The 21,777-nt window shown below is 41.7% G+C and overlaps 2 protein-coding genes across 2 annotated transcripts in view; both read right to left on the bottom strand.

Moving 5' to 3' along the window:
* Nucleotides 1-2: 2 nt before the first annotated feature.
* Nucleotides 3-8,322, bottom strand: LOC139469092 (uncharacterized). Its single transcript, XM_071251224.1, has 8 exons — nucleotides 8,277-8,322; nucleotides 7,674-7,822; nucleotides 6,687-6,867; nucleotides 4,535-4,783; nucleotides 3,050-3,175; nucleotides 2,067-2,189; nucleotides 881-1,000; nucleotides 3-238 (listed from the first exon to the last, which is right to left on the bottom strand). The coding sequence occupies exons 1-8, from the start codon at nucleotides 8,320-8,322 to the stop codon at nucleotides 3-5; spliced, it is 1,230 nt and encodes a 409-aa protein (XP_071107325.1).
* A 6,680-nt stretch (nucleotides 8,323-15,002) lies between these two features.
* LOC139469084 (N-alpha-acetyltransferase 35, NatC auxiliary subunit-like) overlaps nucleotides 15,003-21,777 on the bottom strand; it is a 30,380-nt gene continuing 23,605 nt past the window's right edge. Inside the window, exons 15-20 of the mRNA XM_071251213.1 lie at nucleotides 20,956-21,041; nucleotides 19,784-19,902; nucleotides 18,762-18,902; nucleotides 18,251-18,373; nucleotides 16,813-16,893; nucleotides 15,003-15,557 (exon numbers count right to left, since the gene is read on the bottom strand). Of these exons, the coding sequence (XP_071107314.1) occupies nucleotides 15,498-15,557; nucleotides 16,813-16,893; nucleotides 18,251-18,373; nucleotides 18,762-18,902; nucleotides 19,784-19,902; nucleotides 20,956-21,041 (610 nt within the window). The 3' untranslated portion in view covers nucleotides 15,003-15,497. The remainder of the gene's footprint in view (nucleotides 15,558-16,812; nucleotides 16,894-18,250; nucleotides 18,374-18,761; nucleotides 18,903-19,783; nucleotides 19,903-20,955; nucleotides 21,042-21,777) is intronic.

Here is a 21,777-nt window from a genome sequence, read left to right as displayed (position 1 = left end):
GCTTAATAATAATTGACCTCAGGCATTCTGCTTGAGTAGGCACTTCTGTGAGACTTTGTTTCCCAAGCTCCCTCGTTAAAACGCCTCTCGTCCCGACTACGCCGCCCCTTCCTGGCGAAAAGGCAAGCCAAGATGAGGAAAAGCAGAAGGCTGAGCAGGATAAGCCAGACGATGAGCCCGATGACTGTTGACCTGCTTAAAATCCCACTGTATTTTTCACAAACTGCTTGAGTGGAGGCTGAAATAACAACATAGGAAGGTTGTAGCGAATGAAGGTTGTTTAACGCCGTCCCACCCGAATTTGAACCCGATAGAGCACATGTGGGATGAATTGGATAGACGGCACGTCAACCACAACCCCAGACGTTGCAGCAGTTGGCATTTGCGTTGTAGGCCGGGTGGGCTACCATTCCCCAGGATGTGATTCGCATACTCGTCTCATCCATGGGCAGAAGATGTCAGGCCGCTATCGATTCCAACGGGGGACATACGCGTTATTGATGGTAGCTGACCTTCACCTTGGACTTTTCCTATGTACCGATAACCGAGATGACTACAATCACCAAGTGTTCTCTCCACAACATTTTGGCTCAATACCTTGTACGGTTCCTCGTATAAATGTATTTTCCTAACTCACACAAATCTGGCTTCTTCTTTTTAAGAGTAATACTTATTTATTCTTCACATTCAGCTACAGGAATACTCAAACAAAGATTGTCTTGATAGTGACTTGTCCTGTGAGAAGCTGATGAAAACATTACGGAAAACAACAACTTATAATGTCACTTCTACAGCGAACCTTTTTAATAAAGCAAAACATATTGAAAATTGTTTGTTTGTTGCGCGTACCTGAAATGAGAGAGCAATCATCACCCCTCACCTGATGATTTCGCTGCTGCCACGCCCACCTCCCTCCTCACACATTGGTTACCCCCGGGCATGTTGATACAATGCTGTAAGTTCGTACACCCACCGTGCCGCTCCCTACACTCGTCTATGTCTGAAAATGACAACAATAATCGTGTACTGATATTTGGTCATACATTTACACATGGTCATACATTTACACATGCACAGATATCTATGCGCACTGAGATCAAGTCAAGGTGTTACGATGACAATGTGTCACGATGTCAATGTGTTATGATGACAAGGTGTTACGATGTCAGTGCACTACGATGTCAAGGTGTTACGATATCATTGTGTTATGATGCCAATGTGTTACGATGTCAGTGTACTACGATGTCATGGTGTTACGATATCATTGTGTTATGATGCCAATGTGTTACGATGTCAGTGTACTACGATGTCAAGGTGTTACGATGTCAAGGTGTTACGATGTCATTGTGTTATGATGCCAATGTGTTACGATGTCAGTGTACTACGATGTCAAGGTGTTACGATGTCAAGGTGTTACGATGTCATTGTGTTATGATGCCAATGTGTTACGATGTCAGTTTGTTACGATGTCAGTTTGTTACGATGTCAGTTTGTTACGATGTATGTCAATGTGTAACGATGTCAATGTGTTAAGACGTTATTGCGTTACGATGTCAACATGTTACGATGTCAACGTGTTACAATGTCAAGGTGAACTGAAAATGCGCTGTTGTTCTTTTCAGAGTTAGATTTTGTGTCTAGCAGCAATGGCGGAAAATAATCTTTTATAAACTACCTTTGCCCAGTTGTGGATATCTTGCTTGATTAATACTGCAGATACCACAGAATATCTACTTAAGCAAAGAAAGACTGCCAGCAAGAAGACGAGGGAACAAGTTAAAATCTGTATTTTGCAGGTATAAAGTCGTGAATGTATAACCAACCCAAAACAAGCAACTTGTTTGGCTTGTGAGTAGAATAACATAATGATCTCATACCATCACGTCTGTAATAACATAAGTAAGAAATTCACTTACCAATTACTTTAATATAACAAGGCAACTGATAGCTTTTCAAAAGATTGGCGAGAAAATATTAATTTTGCTTCCATCAGAGTGAATGGCCGAAAATAGTATCATTACAGTACAAAAGGACCTGACGACAATGTATATTTTACGGGCACCTACCTAAACATGAACGTCTGTCCGGACCTAGTCTGTAGCCATCATCACAGGCGCACTCGTACAGGCCGTCAGAGTTGGAACAAGTGTGTTGACAGCCGCCATTCCGCACCTCACACTCATCCACGTCTGAAAAGAAAATATCGTCAGTTTTAGATACAACCCTTCCAACTGAATATGGTGTTGAACATTTCTAGTGCGAGTGTGTTGTTTAGGACGTCCCTTCAGTATTTCAATCAGCTGAATATAGGAGCCTTTACATTTCGGTCCAACGACCACAGTGCGAAGATGAAAAGCCAATTATCACAAGCAGCGGGAAAGAGGGACGAACACCTGCACAGCGATCTGTTGTTCTCAAAACGGACGAGATATTTGGTCACTAAGGCCCATTTGCACGGTCAAAACGTACCAGCAGCGCAGACTACAATATCCCGTGAATGAGTCATTATTTAAATAGACCATGTGTAACGCATCATTTGAAGGAGTGATGTTTTTTCTATAACATAATATTCCTAACAGTAATTGACGAGAAACTGACGTTTCGGGGTTTCACTGAAGTTTCTTGTATATATTTCTGAGGAGGGGAGGTTAGGTGAAGATTATTGCACCCATATAGGGACGTTCAATGCGTGTGTGCGTGTGCGTGTGCGTGTGCGTGTGCTGCTTGTACTAGTCCGGACTAATGCCGAGTTTATAGTCCAAGACCACTGAGATACCATACCTCAGTTTAACATGACAGACACACCAGTCTTCGTTTTAGCCCCTAAATGCCGAGCGCCAGGCAGGGCAACAAGAAGAACCATCTTTTAACGTCTATTGATATGACGCGGCCTGGGATCGAACCCCGGACCTTTCGCTCTCCTAGCGGACGCTCTACCACTAGACCACGGAGGCGGTCTATTTCTGAGGATACTTACAGGTACATTTATCTTGTTCTTGTGGAATTTACAAGATCTTCATGACAATGTTTTATCACACAAAATACTTACCTGAACATGTTTTATTGTCGGAGATGAGCAGACGGTATCCGGTTTTGCACGTGCAGTGATACCCTTGTATTGTGTTCACACAGTTGTGTGAGCAGCCATGGTCTGACGTGGCACATTCATTAACATCTGGAACATCAATTATTTTGCGACTGGGTTTGAAATGGGATATTCCAAAAGGCCACACACAGATTTGCTGTTTAACGCCGCACTCAGCAATATTCCAGCTATCTGTAATAATCAAGTCTGGACCAGACAACCCAGTGATTGACAGTAGGAGCATCGATTCACGCAATTGGGATACGATGACATGCATCAACCAAGTCAGCGAGCCTGACCATCCGATCCCGTTAGTCGCCTCTTACGGCAAGCATGGGTTGCTGAAGACATCTTCTCTACCCGGATCTTCAGGGATCGCCATATAAAGAAATTATGCCTTTACATAGCTTGTGCATTTATCAAAAGTCTGGTAACATCGTTAAATGAACTTGGAGTGAGTGAATTAGTTTTAAACCGCTTTTGCGCAATATTCCAGCAATAATACGGCTGGGGACACCATAGAAACTAACTTCATACATTGTATCCTACTCATGAATCAAGGTTCTTTGACAACTAGGCTATCCTGCCGACCCTTTGGACCATACAGCACGTGTGTGGTCGGCGATATTGGGTGGGCAATGTATTAGGGTTTACAACAGGTGATCCAGTGGTCGGCTATCGTACAGTGAGCCGAGCCATCCACTTGTCTGGTACAAGCAGTAGGTCTTAGGGTATTGCTCTGTACTCGAGTGGTCAATAAAGTCACATATAATGCACTGAGCGAAGTAGTTTCACGCCGCATTCCCCAATATCACTGCTGTCTTACGTGAGGAATGAAACCGAAGCCGATGATCGATAATGAGTACCATGCATTCTCTGTTGTGAGTTATATAATGCGATGAGATATACATATATAAGTGGGTGAATATGGTTTTATGTCGCTTTTAGCAATATTCTAGCAGTATCAAGGTGGGAAACACCGGAAATGGACTTCAGACATTGTACCCATCTGAGGAATCGAACCCTGGTCTTCAGCGTGACGAGCGAACACTATAACACTAGGCGACACCTACCCCTTGAAAAATATATAACTAGTTTGTACCATGAAACGCGAACCATGGCCAAGTTAAGAAAACCTAATAAATCCAGCAGTACACGCTCCTAACTAATATTCTCCAATATATTGTTTTATTTTTTATTGGTCTGAATGAAGAGTCATGTTTCAGGATGTCCAGTAAGCATGTCCAGTCCATTTTGTGTTAAATTTGAGAAAATACTTTATTCCATTATTTTCTGGTACAAATATGAGAATATCACGCGGTCATTCCCCACGTTTAGAATACGCCAAGTATGACCGAAACGTGACCGCAGTCCACATGTCATATACACCGAATAATTCCACGACTGGACCAAAGGTGGCAGCAGTGTAAGCATTACAACTAAACTCACCGGTAAATACTGGTCCTTGGGGGCCAGTCATGCCCACCTCCCCCTTGGAACCCGTCTGTCCTGGCGTTCCCTCGGGTCCGCGAACACCGGTCGCTCCTGCAGGTCCCGTCACCCCTCTTGCACCCGTGTGCCCACGTGGACCTGTACCCCCCTTCACCCCCGGGGAACCCGGTGCTCCCTTCTCCCCGGGTGCTCCACGACCCCCCATGTCTCCGTCATCGCCGGTCTCTCCTATAGGACCTCGTAGACCTGGGGATATGAAAACAGAACAGTTGCAAAACGTAGAAGAATTGAAATAGGGTTTCAGTTATAGGGCGAGGCAGATAACATGGGACGAATGCCCCAAACGTCGGTGAAATCAGCGAGCATGAGTCTGGTGCTGACAGATCATGGTTTATAATCGGCGTAAATGTTGTATGTTGATATACGGATTCTGGCAGAACAAAGGGGCGCAACACTGGATATGAAATTCCGATAACTGCGCAAACGGTGCCCCAAATACTAACATGTATCAAAGTTTTTTGTTTTTTTGGTTTTGTCTGTTATTTAAGGCCGCAATATTCCAGCTATATGACGGCGGTCCCCATGATGAAAAGAGGCCGATACTTTTGTTTGTTTGTTTGTTGTTTATCGCCACACTCAGCAAATAATCGAGTTTGGACCAGACATTCTAGTGATAGATATCATGAGCATCGATCCACGCAATAAGGATACGATGACATGCATCAACCAAGTCAACGAGCCTGATCACCTGATCCCTTTAGTTTCCTCTTACGACAAGCCTTCGGACAAAGTAATTTTAAGTCACTGATATCGTGTTGTATTTCCTGCATATGAAACTCTATGGCTGGTTTTCTATAATAGGACGACTATCGAAATCCACAGACGTTTGATTTGTTTGTTTGTTTGTTGTTTAACGCCGCACGCAGCAATATTCCAGCTATATGATGGCGGTGTGTAAAATAATCGAGTCTGGACCAGACAATCCAGTGATTGACATCATGAGCATCGATCCCCGCAATTGGGCTCGATGACCTGCATCAACCAAGTCAGCGAGCCTCTTAGTCGCCTCTTAAGCATAGTCGCTTTTACATTTACCATACAACATGGATACCGTATGGTATAATATGTCCTGATTATATCATAATTTAAGTAAGTGAATAGCAGTATCCCCTGACATCACGTTTGACAGGAATACCAATTGTTGACCATGTTGACCGCGATCATCCCTTTCTGGCATGATGGCACCAGTGACGGGCTGTTCCTCTGAGTTAGTGAATGAATGCTGTTTTACAGCGCAGCAGGCACTAACACCTATACTGTCGCCTTTGTATTCGAATGTGGCCATCCGGTTCTATTTCATTCTTACAAAGTTAATGTCATTTACATTGACAGGGATTATTTCATATTTGTTGAGGATATACATTAGGCCTACCAGTAAAACAAAAATCAACAACGAATAACTTATTAAAAACCATAAACCACGACCATTAGATACCACGTTCTTATGCACTACACAATAGCATTCGTCACCACTCGCCCCTTTCCGTAACCTGCAAGAAGACTCGTCCCTTTCTCGATGAATGTTATGTGCGAAAATACGACAAACCAATCAGAATGCGCGTATGATTTCAAGTTCTTGGTCAAAGAACCTCTCAGAAATCATTTTTGATTTTACACATGTCTTGCATTTAAAAATATACCCAAGACACAGTTAAATGTGTTCAATCATACCGTATAATTCCGCATGTCCAGATGTGCTTTAAACTGCAACTGACATATATATATAATATATGGGGAAATATATGTGAACCATTACGCAAAGAGTTGACAATTGTTTTAGGTATGCCCGTTTGCGCCAAGACGGAACCCGGTCGCAAAAATGGCCATGAGGAGGGCACGAGTCGCTATTCGGCTTGTCCCGGATTAACACGAGTTGGTCACGAATGCATGAGAAGGGCACGAGCCGCTATTCGGCTTGTCCCGGAATAATACGAGTTGGTTACGAATGTACATAATAGATTTCTTTTTCCGACCTGCATTTTAAGGTAGGGGAGGTAACTGACAAGTAATTCAGATATCCGGAAATTCGTTTATCCGGACAACATGTGAGAAAACGTGTCCGTATAAACGAGGTTCAACTGGAGTTTACCTGGGTTTCCCTTTAATCCTTCCCTTCCAGTCTGGCCAATCGGTCCTGTCGCCCCTACCGCCCCTACAGGTCCAGTCGCACCTGTGGCCCCAAGGTCTCCCCGGGGGCCGGCTCCACCCTGGGGGCCAGCTGGGCCTGTCACACCCATCTCACCTCGGCCACCTGTAGGGCCCGTGCTTCCCTACAAAACACATAACCAACACTTTTGGTATGCCTGCAACTGTCCAAAATGCAATGAAAGCTTAGACAAAGATAACTTAAACAAACAAGTACGAATACCTACGTCTACAAAGACGGAGCAAGTGTTTGTTTGTTGTTTAACGCCGCACAGCAATATTCTACCTTAATGACTTGATTTTCCATTACATTATATAAGATCGCTCCATAGATTTTGCATTGAGTGTTCGTGTGTTTGTGTTGTTTAACGCAGTAATATTCCAGCTGTTATCACGACGGTCTGTAAATAATCGAGTCTGGACCAGACAGTCCAGTGATTGACATCATGAGCATTGATCCACGCAATTGAGATACGATGACATGCATCAACCAAGTCGTCGAGCCTGACCACCCGATCCCGTTAGACGTCTCTTATGACAAGCCTTTACGGAATTTACGGTAAGCATGGGTTGCTGAAGACATGTTCTCCCCCGGATCAGGTGATGGCTGTGTAACGTCACAGTCGTGATAATAATACTCGAGTGTTTACCAATGTCTGGAACCATGTCAGGATCAGACAAAAGTCCCCACGGACTAACATACGTTTGTTTGTTTTATATTTAACTTTCGACACTATAGTATTTAATTTAAATATAAATCATATAACTTGAAAGGTAGAATATCAAACATGAAAATCGACTAAACACGAATGCCTAGCATTTATAATTGATTATACAGATTATACATATTCTTTCCTTGAAAGTGCAAGGAAAGAAAATATGATACAAATTTATTTTGGATCCGCGACACAAGTTTCAATGTTGCTCTTACCGCCATCCCCATGTCCCCTTTAATGCCTTTCTGCCCCATGGGGCCAGCCAGTCCCCGGGGCCCGGTCGCACCAATGGGCCCCGTGGCTCCCGTCAGTCCCTCCACAATGGTGATATTTCCAGGGAGTTTGAAGGTACCGGCAGCATCTCCTGGGGTGCAAAAAAAAATTAAAATATTTTCAGTTTGGACGGAAAAAATTAGAATAATTAACAAAATTACAATTATACGATATCAATTCAGTCAATATATATTTTGCCCAAAAAATGTTATTTCGAGTTTCACTTGCTCATGATGCGATTTGACGATTTCGGCTAATTATGAGATTTTTATACAGTTCTTTTTTAAATGTGGAACTATGTTACGTGTAAATTTGACAGTGATATTCTATTTGAATGTTTAACAGCGGATGTTTCAAGTGTTACATTAAGCTCCGTAAAATCCACAGATAATGCAGTTATACATTGAAAACACGGTGTGTTTATCTCCTCATTGTCAAGGGATACGGTTTATCGCGAGACACTGCCACACCGTCCATACATGATGTACATCCGATGATGCAATGTCATGCTAACAACGTTATCTTTAGGCACAACGATATCCCACCTGTTCTGGTGAGAAATGCTGCTGTAAGAAGGGATATCCAAATCATTGTTGAAGGTCTGAAAAGTCAAACATGATAACATATACGTGTGAGCAGTCCGGAAGAAGTGTTTCAATGTGCAGTTTTTTACGCAAGAAATATTACAGATGATTACTGCTTCTCCACGACAAACGACATAAAAAAGACACAAAGCATGGGTGAGTGACTGTTGTTTTCAGCCGCAATCAACACTCCATGCAGTCATTACTGCTGCCTGGTGATATACCTGCAATACGTCTATTTCTGTTGGATCAGTGCTACCCTGAGGTTCACTCGATTCTATCAACAGAATCACATTTAACACGTTTGCTCATTAATATATCTATATTTACAACCAGAATTGTAAAATCATGAATTTAAAGAGACGATTACCTCACTCAAGAAATTCGGTTTTGTTTGGTATTTTTTAATGTTTTTAAAACTGTCCGCGAGATATGTTTAACACGGTTTGATTACTCGACGAGTGAAGTGCTGCATCAGAAGTTAGTTTCTTAGAGCAAATATCAGTCAAAAATCACATCATTCACTCACCTACGCGTGACACCTGGCCACAGGAAGTGACACAACGGGCATGCGCAAACACAGCACGAAAATCTCGTGCAAGCAATTGACAACGATGCGATAGCATTTTGCGCACAATCTGAATTGCACATATTCAATTGGAAATGCATTAATGCGTATCACATTCGTAATAAATTTGTTTATTTTATTTCAACGGGAAATGTATATAATGTATATCTCTACCCAAAAGAAACATGAATCTGTTTTCTTTGATTAAGTTCTGCTTTTGCCTGCTTCATCTTTCTCTTTTCGGTGAGGGAGGGGGGTGTCGAGACAGGATGTATTCCTCATAAAGATGAGCAAAATAGATTCATTTTTGACACACAAAACATAATTTTTCAAAATCAAGTTTTGAAATATTTCCATATGGTCAGACCTCGGTGACGTCACAATGCCATGAAGCAGAAGGGTCATGACCTGTTTTTGTGTCGTCATAATGCCGTGACGTCATAACTATCTAAGCATTGTCAATACCGTCTTGGAACAAACAAGGCAGCAAACATGGCACTTTCTGACTATGTTTTACCTGGTTTTGCGTATCCAGAAGGAATGATTCGAGCAGCGCCTTTTGAGTATGGGTAAGTTAAAGAAGTTTCCAAAGTGGGAATTTCAAACGTCTGTGGATTTCGATAGTCGTCGTATTATTACAGAATACCTGCGATAGAGTTTCATATGCAGAAAATTCAACACGATATCAGCGAATTAAAATTACTTTGTCCGAAGGCTTGTCGTAAGAGGCGACTAAAGGGATCAGGTGATCAGGCTCGTTGACTTGGTTGATGCATGTCATCGTATCCCAATTGCGTGGATCGATGATCATGAAGTCAATGACTGGAGTGTCTGGTCCAGACTCGATTATTTACAGACCGCCGTCATAGAGCTGGAATATTGCTGACAAACACTGTCTTAAGTGAAGAACATATTTTTTATTTTAAAAGAAACGAAATGTTTCACTTTAGACATTAAAATCGTGACACGACATAGTTAAATGTTGTGAGACTGTTGGTGACAGCGTATCTTCCCTTGATAGATGCATAGTTATATTTATTTCAGGCCAAGTGAGTATTCACCCCAAACCACGATGTATACAGCCTCATGGAGTGGAATTCCCCCTATACTTGCATCCTGTCCTTCAGGTAAACAATACAGAATGAAAATGTTGATGAATATCTATAAAACAGACTTCAACGAACGCATATACTCTCTCATTGTCATTACCATTGCGGTAGCGTTAAATTCTATATTCTCAGGTTCTTTCTTTTTCCGCATATCGGCAAAATGATTGAATATTGGCAGCTACATGTATATAACAGTAAACCGATGTGAAATGTTACAGAAGCTGAGGTGAAACGTATTGAGGAGAAGTTCGACAACTGGAACTGCAGCGCCCACTCACTGCCGCGATCTTATGGACCGGGGAGAAGATTTATGCCTCGGGGATTCGCGCATCGTGAGTAGAAATGATAGACAAGATACAACCTAAGTTGAGTATGAGTGAGTGAGTGAGCTAAAAATACGTTTAACGCCGCAGTATTTCAGTTTTCTCATCGCTTGATATGAGAGAGAAGCCCACATTAATGCAGGTCATAGACGTTTAGCACTTTGGTGACATTCACTAGAACGAATTTGGTTGTGGTAACTAAGAAACGAACAAAAAGAAACAGGACGAACCGGAATTCGAACCGCTATAAAGTACGCGACTCTGGAATGCGAACTGCAGCGCACAAAACGACTGGGCCACCCCAACTAAAGCCCCATTCACATGGACAAAATTTACTTATGTAAGCAAATTTACTCATGGAGAATATTTACTCATGTAAGCAAAAGTATGTTTACATTGCGTTCACATGAAGTTTATGCAAGGCAGAAGTAAACATCATTTCATAAATAAATTGTGGACTTTAATCATTTGAGGCCATGTCGCTGTCGAAGATAGTCAACCAGAGGCGAAAGAGAGACTTTCCATTCTTTCTTAGTATGGGATTAGTCTTAGGATTATGCCAGGAAAGAGAACTGTGGAAAAGAGAACGTTCTCAACACTGGTGGAACAATGTCGTCAAACGATCATTTGATGATAAACTGTGGATCGATAACTTTCGCATAACACGCGAAACATTTTTTGAACATGTTATGTTCTTTGCAAGGAACTACAGCCGTATTTTCCTGATTATCAGTATCTTGGATTTAATATGCTTACGTAAGCAAACAGAGAATCTGTTCACATGACCAGAAATACTCCACGAGCATTTATACTTATGAGTAAATATACTTTTACTAGACCTCATCAGGTGTAGCAAATATACTTTTACTCATGCCTCTTTACTCCTGGAGTATATTTACTCACGTAAGCAAATGCGTTTACATGCCACCATAAGTAAATTTACTTATGTAAGTATATATACTCACGTAAGTAAAAGTGTCCATGTGAATGGGGCTTAATTTGTGGGTTGGAGTGAGTGAAATATTACCGTATATTATAATGTTGTGCATTATGTTGTGCAAGTACAGAGATCAAAATTACAATAGCGTAACTATTGATTTATAAAACAAGCAAGTTTTTTTTTCTGATTTCTAGAGTGCACAGTATTATCCGTGGCGACTGCTCTCTACCAGTGGGTCGCATCTGGTAAGTATTCAAACAGTGAATGAGTTGGATCTATAAACAAACTGCCACTCTTGCTTATTGTATTATGGGTATCTCGCTATTTTATTAGTAACCTTGTGAGAAGTACGACTCTCAAGTGGGTGAGTGAGTTAATATTTAAAATCACATCGGCAATATATTAACCATATCGTGAATTGAACAAGTCATGCATCTATATTATAGATATTTTTTTAATGAAAAAATGTCGTCAAAGGACAGTACAATAGCCAAACATCAAGTGAGACCTGGGGAAAGGTTTTATATTTGAAATGGAAGGCTCGAGGGCTATTATCTTCATAAACCTAAGGTCTTTGATGGAAATGACATAAAACTAAAACAGCAAACATATTACCTGCAGGTATCAGTAGACTTTTTCAACCATTTCAACCGGACTCCCAAACAGAAGATGAGATGACAGAGACAAGAAATACGCCACAACCACCACCAACTGGGAGGAGAAAGAGGAGGCGGAGGAGACGTTGAGCAGAGGAGGAAGAAGAGGATAGGATGCAAGATGTGCGTCCCAACAACCGCCAGTGGGAGGAGATGGAGGCGTTGGGGGAAGGAGTAAGAAGAGGATAGGAGGCAATATGTTCGTCCCAACCACCACCACCTGCGAGGAGACAGAGGAGGTGGAAGAGGTGTTGAGGGAAGGAGTAAGAAGAGGATAGAAGGCAATATGTGCGTCCCAACCACCGCCAGTGGGAGGAACATAGGAGGCGGGGGAGGCTTTGAGGGGAGGAGGTGGAAGAAGAGGATAGAAGGCAATATGTTCGTCACAACCACCACCACTTGCGAGGAGACAGAGGAGATGGAGGCGTTGAGGGAAGGAGTAAGAAGAGGATAGGAGGCAAGATGTTCGTCACAACCACCGCCAGTGGGAGGAGACAGAGTGAGTGAGAGAGGGAGTTGGGTTTAACGCTACTTTTAACAGCATTACATCGCGGCGTGTCAGCTTAATGCGGGAGGAAAGCCCCAAGTGATACAGGTCTCAGACGTTTACCACTTCGGTGAAAAAAGAAACAAACCTAGAAACATAATCGAGGCGAACCCACAATCATAGATTTCTGGCGTGCCCAAGGGACGCAACTCTGCACAGCGAATCGCGGCGCCTTAGACAACTGGGCCACCCGTGCGCCTGGGAGGAGACAGAGGAGGCAGAGGAGATGTTTAGGGGAAGAGGATAGGAGGGAAGATGTTCGTCACAACCACCGCCAGTGGGAGGAGACAGAGGAGGTGGCGTAGGCGTTGAGGGGAGGAGGAAGGTAAAGTGGAAAAGGGATGAAGAGGAAGATATGCATCACAACCTCAGCAGTTGGGAGAAGACAGAGAAGATGCAGAGGGAAGGAGGAAGAAGAGGGATGCAAGATGTTCCTTATAGCCCCAGAAGTTGGTGGGAGAAGACAGAGAAGATGCAGAGGGAAGTGGGAAGAAGGGGGATGCAAGATGTTCCTCATTACCTCAGCAGATAGGATGAGATGCAGAGGGGAGGAGGAAGAAGGGGGATGCAAGATGTTCCTTATAACCCCAGAAGTTGGGAGAAGACAGAAGAGATGCAGAGGCAAGGAGGAAGAAGAGGGATGCAAGATGTTCCTTATAACCCCAGAAGTTGGGAGAAGACAGAGGAGATGTAGAGGGAAGGAGGAAGAAGGGGGGATGAAAGATGTTCTTCATAACCTCAGCAGTTGGGAGGAGACAGTGGAGATGCTGTCAGGAGGAGGAAGAAGGGCGGTAGGCAAGATGTTCCTCATATCCCCAGCAGTTGGGAGAAGACAGAGGAGATGCAGAGGGGAGGAGGAAAAAGGGGGATGCAAGATGTTCCTCACAACCTCAGCAGTTAGGAGGAGACAGTGGAGATGCTGTGAGGAGGAGGAAGAAGGGCGGTAGGCAAGATGTTCCTCATATCCCCAGCAGTTGGGAGAAGACAGAGGAGATGCAGAGGGGAGGAGACAGAGGAAATGCGAAGTTGAGGAGGAAAAAACAATGTTGGATCATAGGTTTTTGGACATCATACCTTTCCGGACGGCCATGTTTATTGCGATTACTCACTCTAATAATGGGGGTGTATTATGACACACACACACACACACACACACACACACAGTATATGAGTATTACTTAAATAGTTCATCCAATATTATTTTTACAGAAAATGCCCATAATTTCTACAAGCAAAACATGTTATATATTGTATATCTTAAACATTGTTAAAACATATTGTCATTTATCAAATAGGAGTTCCAAACACATTTTGGTTTCCCATTTTCAATATGGTCATATACATGCACTGTTGATATGGGAATAAATTCATATACAAACTGCACTGTACTGAATTCAGAATGTATATAAAAACTGTCATGGTATTCAGCACTGACTCCAATAAGCATCCACGACCTACTTCAAGACTAATCTGTAAGTACTCTTTATAGGCACAATGTACATGACAGTCTATACCTTCTTGTGTATATTCACTCTTTCTACAGAAAACAGCAGCACAGAATGGGTGTATAATTGCCGAGTACCTATTATCAAATTTCTTTCAGTTTCATTGTCGTTTGAACTAACTTTGTTCACTACCATGAGATCTCTGAAAATATATTTAACTGGTTGTATATGCTTTTATTAAGTGCCCACCCTCATCTAGTGTTTTAGTGACCGGAGTGGTCTACAGAATATCCTTTTCATCCACTTGATGACAACACATCAAAGGTCTTCAGTCAAATCTGGGATTCAATCCAACCACCAGTGGATCCTGACACTGATAAGGGATGCAACTCTCAACAGCCACTCATTTCTCATTTCTCTCACTTAAACATAGGGAGTACCATTATTCAGTTCTCTCACTTAAACATAGGGAGTAGCATTATTCAGTTCTCAGACACTATTGTCCCTCCTGACACTAATAACATTTTCTCAAAAACTTTGCAAAGTAAATTAAATGCTGTTATTAAAAAATATACCTTTTAACAAAGATAATTGTTTGTATTTGGATAAAACTTTTGTTTCAAGAGTTCCTATTCAAAATTAACCTAAAATCAATACTGACAGCATTAACCGTTTTTTTATATGTCTATTCCTGTCTCCTGACACAACTGGCCATCAGGACCCGTGAAGATTCCGGGGTAGAATAGGTCTTGAGCAACCCATGCTTGCCGTAAAAGGTGACTATGCTTGTCATAAAAGGCGACTAACGGGATCTGGTGGTCAGGCTCGCTGACTTGGTTGATGCATGTCATCAATCCGAATTGAGTGGATTGATGCTCATGATATTAATCACTGGATTGTCTGGTCCAGACTCGATTATTTACAGACCTCCGTCATATAGCTGGAATATTGCTGAGTGCAGCGTTAAACAACAAACCAACCAACCACTGGCCATGAGATTCGTCCAAAACAACTTCTTTCGACCAGAACCACTATAGTACCCAAACGTTAACTTTGTTGGTATCAGTTCACAGAAAAGAAAAACAACAAATTGCAGGCTTCAATGTTTATTTTTCATTATTAAATGAAACACACTGTCACATCAAATGTTTTCAAAGTTCTGCCAATTGTAGGGCAGCCTCTGCAATATAGAACCAAAATACCAATTTCAACCATCCTCCAATCCTAATACAGAACTCTGTGTGTGTTGACACTGCAGCCATAGAACACCATTACACTGTCCCTCCATAGGCCAATAGGGAAAACACTGCTCACTTGACACTGTTGAGATTTGCAGTGGTTTTTAAGAACATTTCATCTGCCACTGTGAATGTTCTGTCTATTCTTAACAACACGACACATGGTCCTTGTGAATGTGTCAGGTGGCTGGATTAAGTACTATTATCCACATGACATTTAATGTGCAGTCAATCTCCTTGGAGTTTGGTTTAAGAAGATGTTATGACCCTGTAGCCTTGTTAAGTTCTTCAAACATCCAGATAACTGATGTGCAGGTTTGAAGGTCTGTTGGGCATTTCTATGTGGACTGTAGTGATTAAGGTAGCTTGATGATGGGGTATACTTTATGTAGGCTGAAGTCAAACTCCGGAGAATCCTGGAAGAAATTGGAAATTACATATATTACACATGATGCAATATCACAAACACATTCAAAGGAGTATCATCACATTACGGGGCGGTCGGGTAGCCTAGTGGTTAAAGCGTTCGCTCGTCACGCCGAACACCCGAGTTCGATTCCCGACATGGGTACAATGTGTGAAGCTCATTTCTGGTGTCCCTCGCCGTGATATTGCTGGAATATTGCTAAAAGCGGCGTAAAACCATACTCACTCACACTCACTCATCACATTATATTACAGATTTTCAGCTATGATCAAGGATTGACAGCTTGATGTGGGAGGAACGCCCGAACTGACACAGTATTTCTGTTATATCAAGGCAGTTCAGCCTGATATGGGAGCAACTCCCAAACTGACACAGTATTTCAGTTATATCAAGGTGTGTCACCTTGATGTGGGGGAACGCCCGAACTGACACAGTGTTTCTGTTATATCAAGGCATGTTAGCCTGATGTGGGGGAAACGCCCAAACTGACACAGTATTTCTGTTATATCAAGCCATATCAGCTTGATGTGTTAGGAATGCCCGAACTGACACACTATTTCTGTTATATCAAGGCATGTAAGCATGATGTGGGGGAACGCCCAAACTGACACAGTATTTCTGTTATATCAAGGCATGTCAGCCTGATGTGGGGGAACACCCGAACTGACCGAGTATTTCAGCTACATTAAGGCATGTCAGCTTGATGTGGGAGGATGCAGACCTTAGATGTTTACCATCTTGATGAAACCCATGAGCATGGGTATAGTGATGACTCACAAAGAAACATAACCAGTGGGAATGCAAACCACAATCATAGGATTCTGGCACATCAAAGGAAGACAACTCCGCATAAAACACTGCAATGCTTTCGACAACTGGGCCACCTGTGTCCCTTCACATCTGACCTGGATATGCTGGGTGCATGATTCTCACACACCTGTTACCAACACATCCCCCTTTAATCAGACACCTTACATGGTAAGTGTGCCCTAGGCCAAGTATGTGCATCACCCCTTCATCAAAATCCTCGATCCGCCTCTGTTGAAGATAACTCTCTTGTCCAATTTCCTCATTCAAGCTTGAACATTTCCATCAGTAATTCTAATCATGTAAGGATGTCCGCTGATCAGTATTCAGAGTACTTAAATTTTTCTTAGATAGGTATTACAGATCCGCTGAACCAACATGTATATATTGAGACTTATTCTTCTCTTACTGGAACTGAAGAAATGTTATCAACTAACCATACAATTTTTCTTGTGTCCTCCGAGTAACAACTTCATCACAACAAAGTTTGTTTTCGCTATCTTTGTTAGTGTTTGCACCTGCAACAAGAGAATATTTCATGAATTATACAGACTGAAATCTACAAACATATATAGGTTATCACGCGAGTGTCTTTGGGGATGGTAAATATCCTGTATTGGGAATAATCATTGCATTTAGCAGGGCTTGGCGAGCTAAGTACATAGTGTCTATTCCTAATATAGGATATTTTCCATCCCTAAACACACAAGCGTGATAAACCTCTTTATCATATAATGTCATTCTTCAACTGTGCTTGAAAAATCTCTTCCCACTCTCACAAACATTACCTCAACATTGAAAATTTTCTTGGATTGAAAGACAAGGGCAACACCATATTTGTTTGTAAACAATGAAAGCAGTTCCTACATAACCTTGGATATTGCATCTATATCCCATATGAGCCCAAAGGATATTGTTTTTATCATTTGCTTTTTCCTGCTGAAAAACCTACCCATTATATGATAAAAATAATTCCTTCCATCTATCAATACATTTGTACTATCAAGGGCAATACAATCGATAACTGAATCATCCTTTTTCCCCCAAATGACTGATTACATAAAAAAAACACTGCCAAAGAGAATTGTTAATAGCATCCAAAAGGTATAAACAATTCATATCTATAGTTCAAGTATAATATTTTCAGCACAGCTACGGTCACTAACAAGTTATGTTAACTTGGTCCCAATAATAATGATAGTCTTTTTAACGACTCGTTATCAGTAACATAAAAGACAACCGCTACCTCTTCCTCAGCAATCCACTGTATTTTATCTCCATGCAATAATAATAAATACCCTGGATCTACTGCCCACCATCATTTGAGACTAGTTCAGAACTTCATACCACAGCCTAATTTAATGAACAGCATGGCAATAAAGAAAGCCTTCCGATCCAATTACTGTCACAAGCGAGAGAAATTCTGTGCAAAAGTAGACATAATAGCAATAGAGGTAGTGATATCACTTCTGAAACAGAGCTATGGTAGCAAATCGGACCAGGGTGTTCATTAAATAGAATGGAGACATAATATACTGGATAAGTGAGCATGTTTTATTTGTTTGTTTGTTGTTTAACACAGCAATCAGCAATATTACAGCTATATGATGGCAGTCTGTATATAATCGAGTCTGGAACAGACAATCCAGTGACAATATGAGCATCGATCCACACAATTGGGATACAATGACATGCATCAACCAAGTCAGCGAGCCTGAGCACCCGATCATGTTAGTCGCCTCTTACGACAGGCATAGCTGCCTCTTATGGCAAGTATGGGTTGCTGAAGGCCTATTCTACCCTGGATCTTCATGGGTCAAGTAAGTGAGGATGTAGGTTCCTCTACACCATGTACATCGTGATACCACTTCCTACCTCCTCTGATGGAGCTGCAATACTCTCGTAAAGCGCCTTAGCCTGATGGAAACATTTGCAGGCAGCGGTGTACAAAGCTTCAGGTGACGGCTCAGGCTCGTATCGTCTTAAGTCGGACATTTCCTGAAAGATATTCTTTGTGTTAAACGATTCATACATTTTTAGTATATCACCTGGATTACAATACCTATTCACCTCAGAAATACTAAAATAACATGGTCAGTGTGCTTCAGTAAGCATACAGTGTGAACTATTCACTGTTGATCATTATTATCATTATACATTACAATAGAAGTCATCATGGCATGTTATCTCTTTACAATGTCAACAGGAAACTATAAATATCAAAGACTTAATAATTATTCATTTTTAATACAGCATTTGAATCTTTTAGTTTCAAAGGAAAACAAGTTTTCAATTTCATTCTGCATCCAGCATTTGTCTTCCTCCAAACATGCTAAAATTGTACAGACCTTGTGCATGAAGTTAATACGCTCTATGTGTGACTTACCTTATATTGACCATAATGCACCATGGGGGGAGTGACCACGTTAGCAAAGGGAGAGAATCGATGACTGTAGCGGACCTCCTCACTGTCAAACTCAAAGTCTGGCTGCTTCATCTTCCCATCGAGACGGAAACCTAGCACAGCCTAAACACAACATAAACACGACATAAACACACTGATCAACATCTAGGTGGTGAAAGTCGGCTTAAAAATGCTGGTTATATGGTTTATAGTGATAGCTCACTGAAATGCTATGTTGCAGTTTCAAATACTCCACTCTGACAAAGTATGCAGCACCTTTTCCTCAACACAAAAATACAGGACTACCACAAAAACAAACAAATGTTGAAGAACATATTTTCTGTGACTGATAACTGAATATAGCTTTGTCAGCAGTGTTGCATTGAAGATTTGCTCTGTATGGGGCATGAAATCCTTGAACTTCTAAAACGTGTGCAACATGAATATTCATTTGGCCACATGTACTGGTAAGCATGTCACCACAACACATGCTTCAGAACAGATTAAGCCAATGTTATGTACTATATCCAATCACAGTGATGTAAACATTAGGCGAGGACAGCATCATTAGTAACCTAGTAATAGACCAATCAGAAGGTGAGGTGAGGTGAGGTGAGGTGAAATGGGATTTAACGTCCCATCCAAGATTATTGCACTTATATAGTGATATGCATGACATGTGTGTGTGTGGCTGCTTGTACTAGTCCGGACTGATGCCGATTTATAGTGCCAGCATTTGGAGATACCATGTTGCAGTTTAACATGAAATTCCCCACTCAGACACAGTATACTGACTCTGAGCCGACCAGTCCTTGATTTAGCCCCTTAATGCCGAGCCAGGCAGGGTAACACCAAGTACCATCATTTAACGACTTTCGGTATGACGCCGCTCAATCAAAAGGGCTGATAGTACATCCCACAATCAACTTTGGAAGGCCACGGCTATGTTTATTTTAGTAAGTAGGCCTTTCCGATTTCATTGTGATGAGTGTGGACTGTCTCACCTTGTAGTAACCTCCACACATCTGTTGCTGAGTCTGGGCCAGGATGATCGCCTTACTCAGTGTTTTCGATCGCTTCTTCTTTTTGTTCTTTTTGCTACTCCTGCCTTTCTGTTGTTGATCTGCAAGTGAGAGCAGCATCTGTTGTCAACTTTTATAGATCTGGTCAATGATGGAAACATTTAATATAAATACCGTCTAAATAAAAGGCACATGTTCACATAATGTCATTAGGAGATGAATTATAGCATTTGTAAACTGTTGTATGCCTGGTCCATTTCTCCAAGTCCATGTTTGAAGAATCCATATTGCATACCCGGACTACCATGACTCGGTGGAAGACAAACCTCATGGAACTTTGTATATTTTGTTTGTTTGTTTGTTTGTTGTTTAACGCCATACTCAGCTCAGGAATATTCCAATACATGACGGCGGTCTGAACAATAATTGAATCTGGACCAGACAATCCTGTGACTGACATCATGAGCATCAATCCACACAATTGGGATACGATGACATGCATCAACCAAGTCAGTGAGCCTGTCCACCACGATCCCGTTAGCCGCCTCTTAGGACAAGCATAGTCTCCTTTTACGGCAAGCATGGGTTGCTGAAGACCTATTCTATCCCAGATCTTCACGAGTCTTATGCTACTGATAAAGACTATCATTATTAAGCAATTACAATATCATTATTGTCAAGCAAGGCTGAATAATGAACTCAACAGTAATGTTCTGATAATTGTTCATCATTCAGCCTTGCTTGACAACGGTTCATTATTTACACCAAAACAACGCCTTTACAGTAAATAAAGGAGTCGTTATCCATAAATTGTGTCTACTTTGTCATCCATCAACTTCTAAGTAGTGCCTATCAATCAATTCAGTGATGAGATGAACACTGCCGCAGACTCAATGAGTATGTTAATGCTGCAGTCAGCAATACTCCAGGTATACATCAGTGCATAAATAGTCAAGCATGGGCCAGGCAAACCTGTGGTTGATAGCTGAAGCAAATACCCGTGCCATCAGGGCATGATGATACACTATCAGCCAGGTCATTGAGATCACCCAGTCCACATTTGGCTATCAGCATGGGACCCTGGGTTCCTTACCTAGCATTGCGTATCAATCTGAAAGACAACTACGCACAACAACTGTCACGTTTGTCCCTACCTAGTAGAGTTTCATGTTCCAGGAGGAAGTTGTCGGCTCGGTGGAGAGTTGACACCAGCCATGCATACAGCAGCTCGTACAGGTACCTGCGGATCCAACAACAGTCATGCTTTATGTATTGAAAGTACTGACAGCAGCAACAAAAACTAATAGTTGAGTCTTACTATCCTAAAGAAAAGTTATGTGGATTGATATGGAAATTAACTGATGCATTTGTTTGTGTCATAAATAAATCAAAAGCTGATTTCACCCCAGAAATATAGGGAAATCAGTGGCAATGTCAAAATATTTGGATAAAAACACATACTGTATTTCCTCGAATAAACACATGGGCTAGAACAAATGCTACGTGTTGAATACATGCTGTGGTCTCGATTAAATGCCGGGCCACTAATAACATGATTATTAATGCCAGGTAGTTTTATGCATGGAGTTCTCCCCATTATCTGCGGAATTAAACATTTCGGGTAAAGAGTGTCAGATAGAAATATACGTCCTGGCGTGTAATCGAGGAAATACAGTATACTTCTTTTCCTCTTATATATGTCTGGGCATGCTCAATGGTACTTGTCTGGCTTTGCAGAGTTATGTCCCTAAGCTGTCCAGATTCCATGCTTCTATGTTCTACATTTCAAATTGGCCTCAATATAATACATGTAGTTATAACACCATACACTGTCACTCTCAACTCTCACATTAGGACATCTTAGGACATCTTCCTGAGTTAACTGATCTTAAAAGTCCAAGTTCCATCATTGCCAAACTAGGCTGGTATTGTGGAGTTACAGTTTGGCTGGACTAACGACTCTATGCACAGTCCAA

This window comes from Haliotis cracherodii, unplaced genomic scaffold, assembly GCF_022045235.1.
Source record: "Haliotis cracherodii isolate W230 unplaced genomic scaffold, xgHalCrac1.p SCAF_1, whole genome shotgun sequence".
Taxonomy (NCBI): Eukaryota; Metazoa; Mollusca; class Gastropoda; order Lepetellida; family Haliotidae; genus Haliotis; species Haliotis cracherodii.
Note: the sequence above shows the minus strand (reverse complement) of the source record. Positions and strands in the feature narration are given on the sequence as shown.

What these genes read in the sequence shown, in the direction of transcription:
- LOC139469092 (XM_071251224.1), bottom strand. Translation starts at nt 8,322, where the DNA reads ATGATTTGGATATCCCTTCTTACAGCAGCATTTCTCACCAGAACAG. An exon ending in CGACAATAAAACATGTTCAG is followed by an intron (nt 2,190 to 3,049) that starts GTAAGTATTTTG and finishes TTTTCTTTTCAG; the next exon opens with ACGTGGATGAGTGTGAGGTG. An exon ending in GGCAGCAGCGAAATCATCAG is followed by an intron (nt 239 to 880) that starts GTGAGGGGTGAT and finishes TTGTTATTTCAG; the next exon opens with CCTCCACTCAAGCAGTTTGT.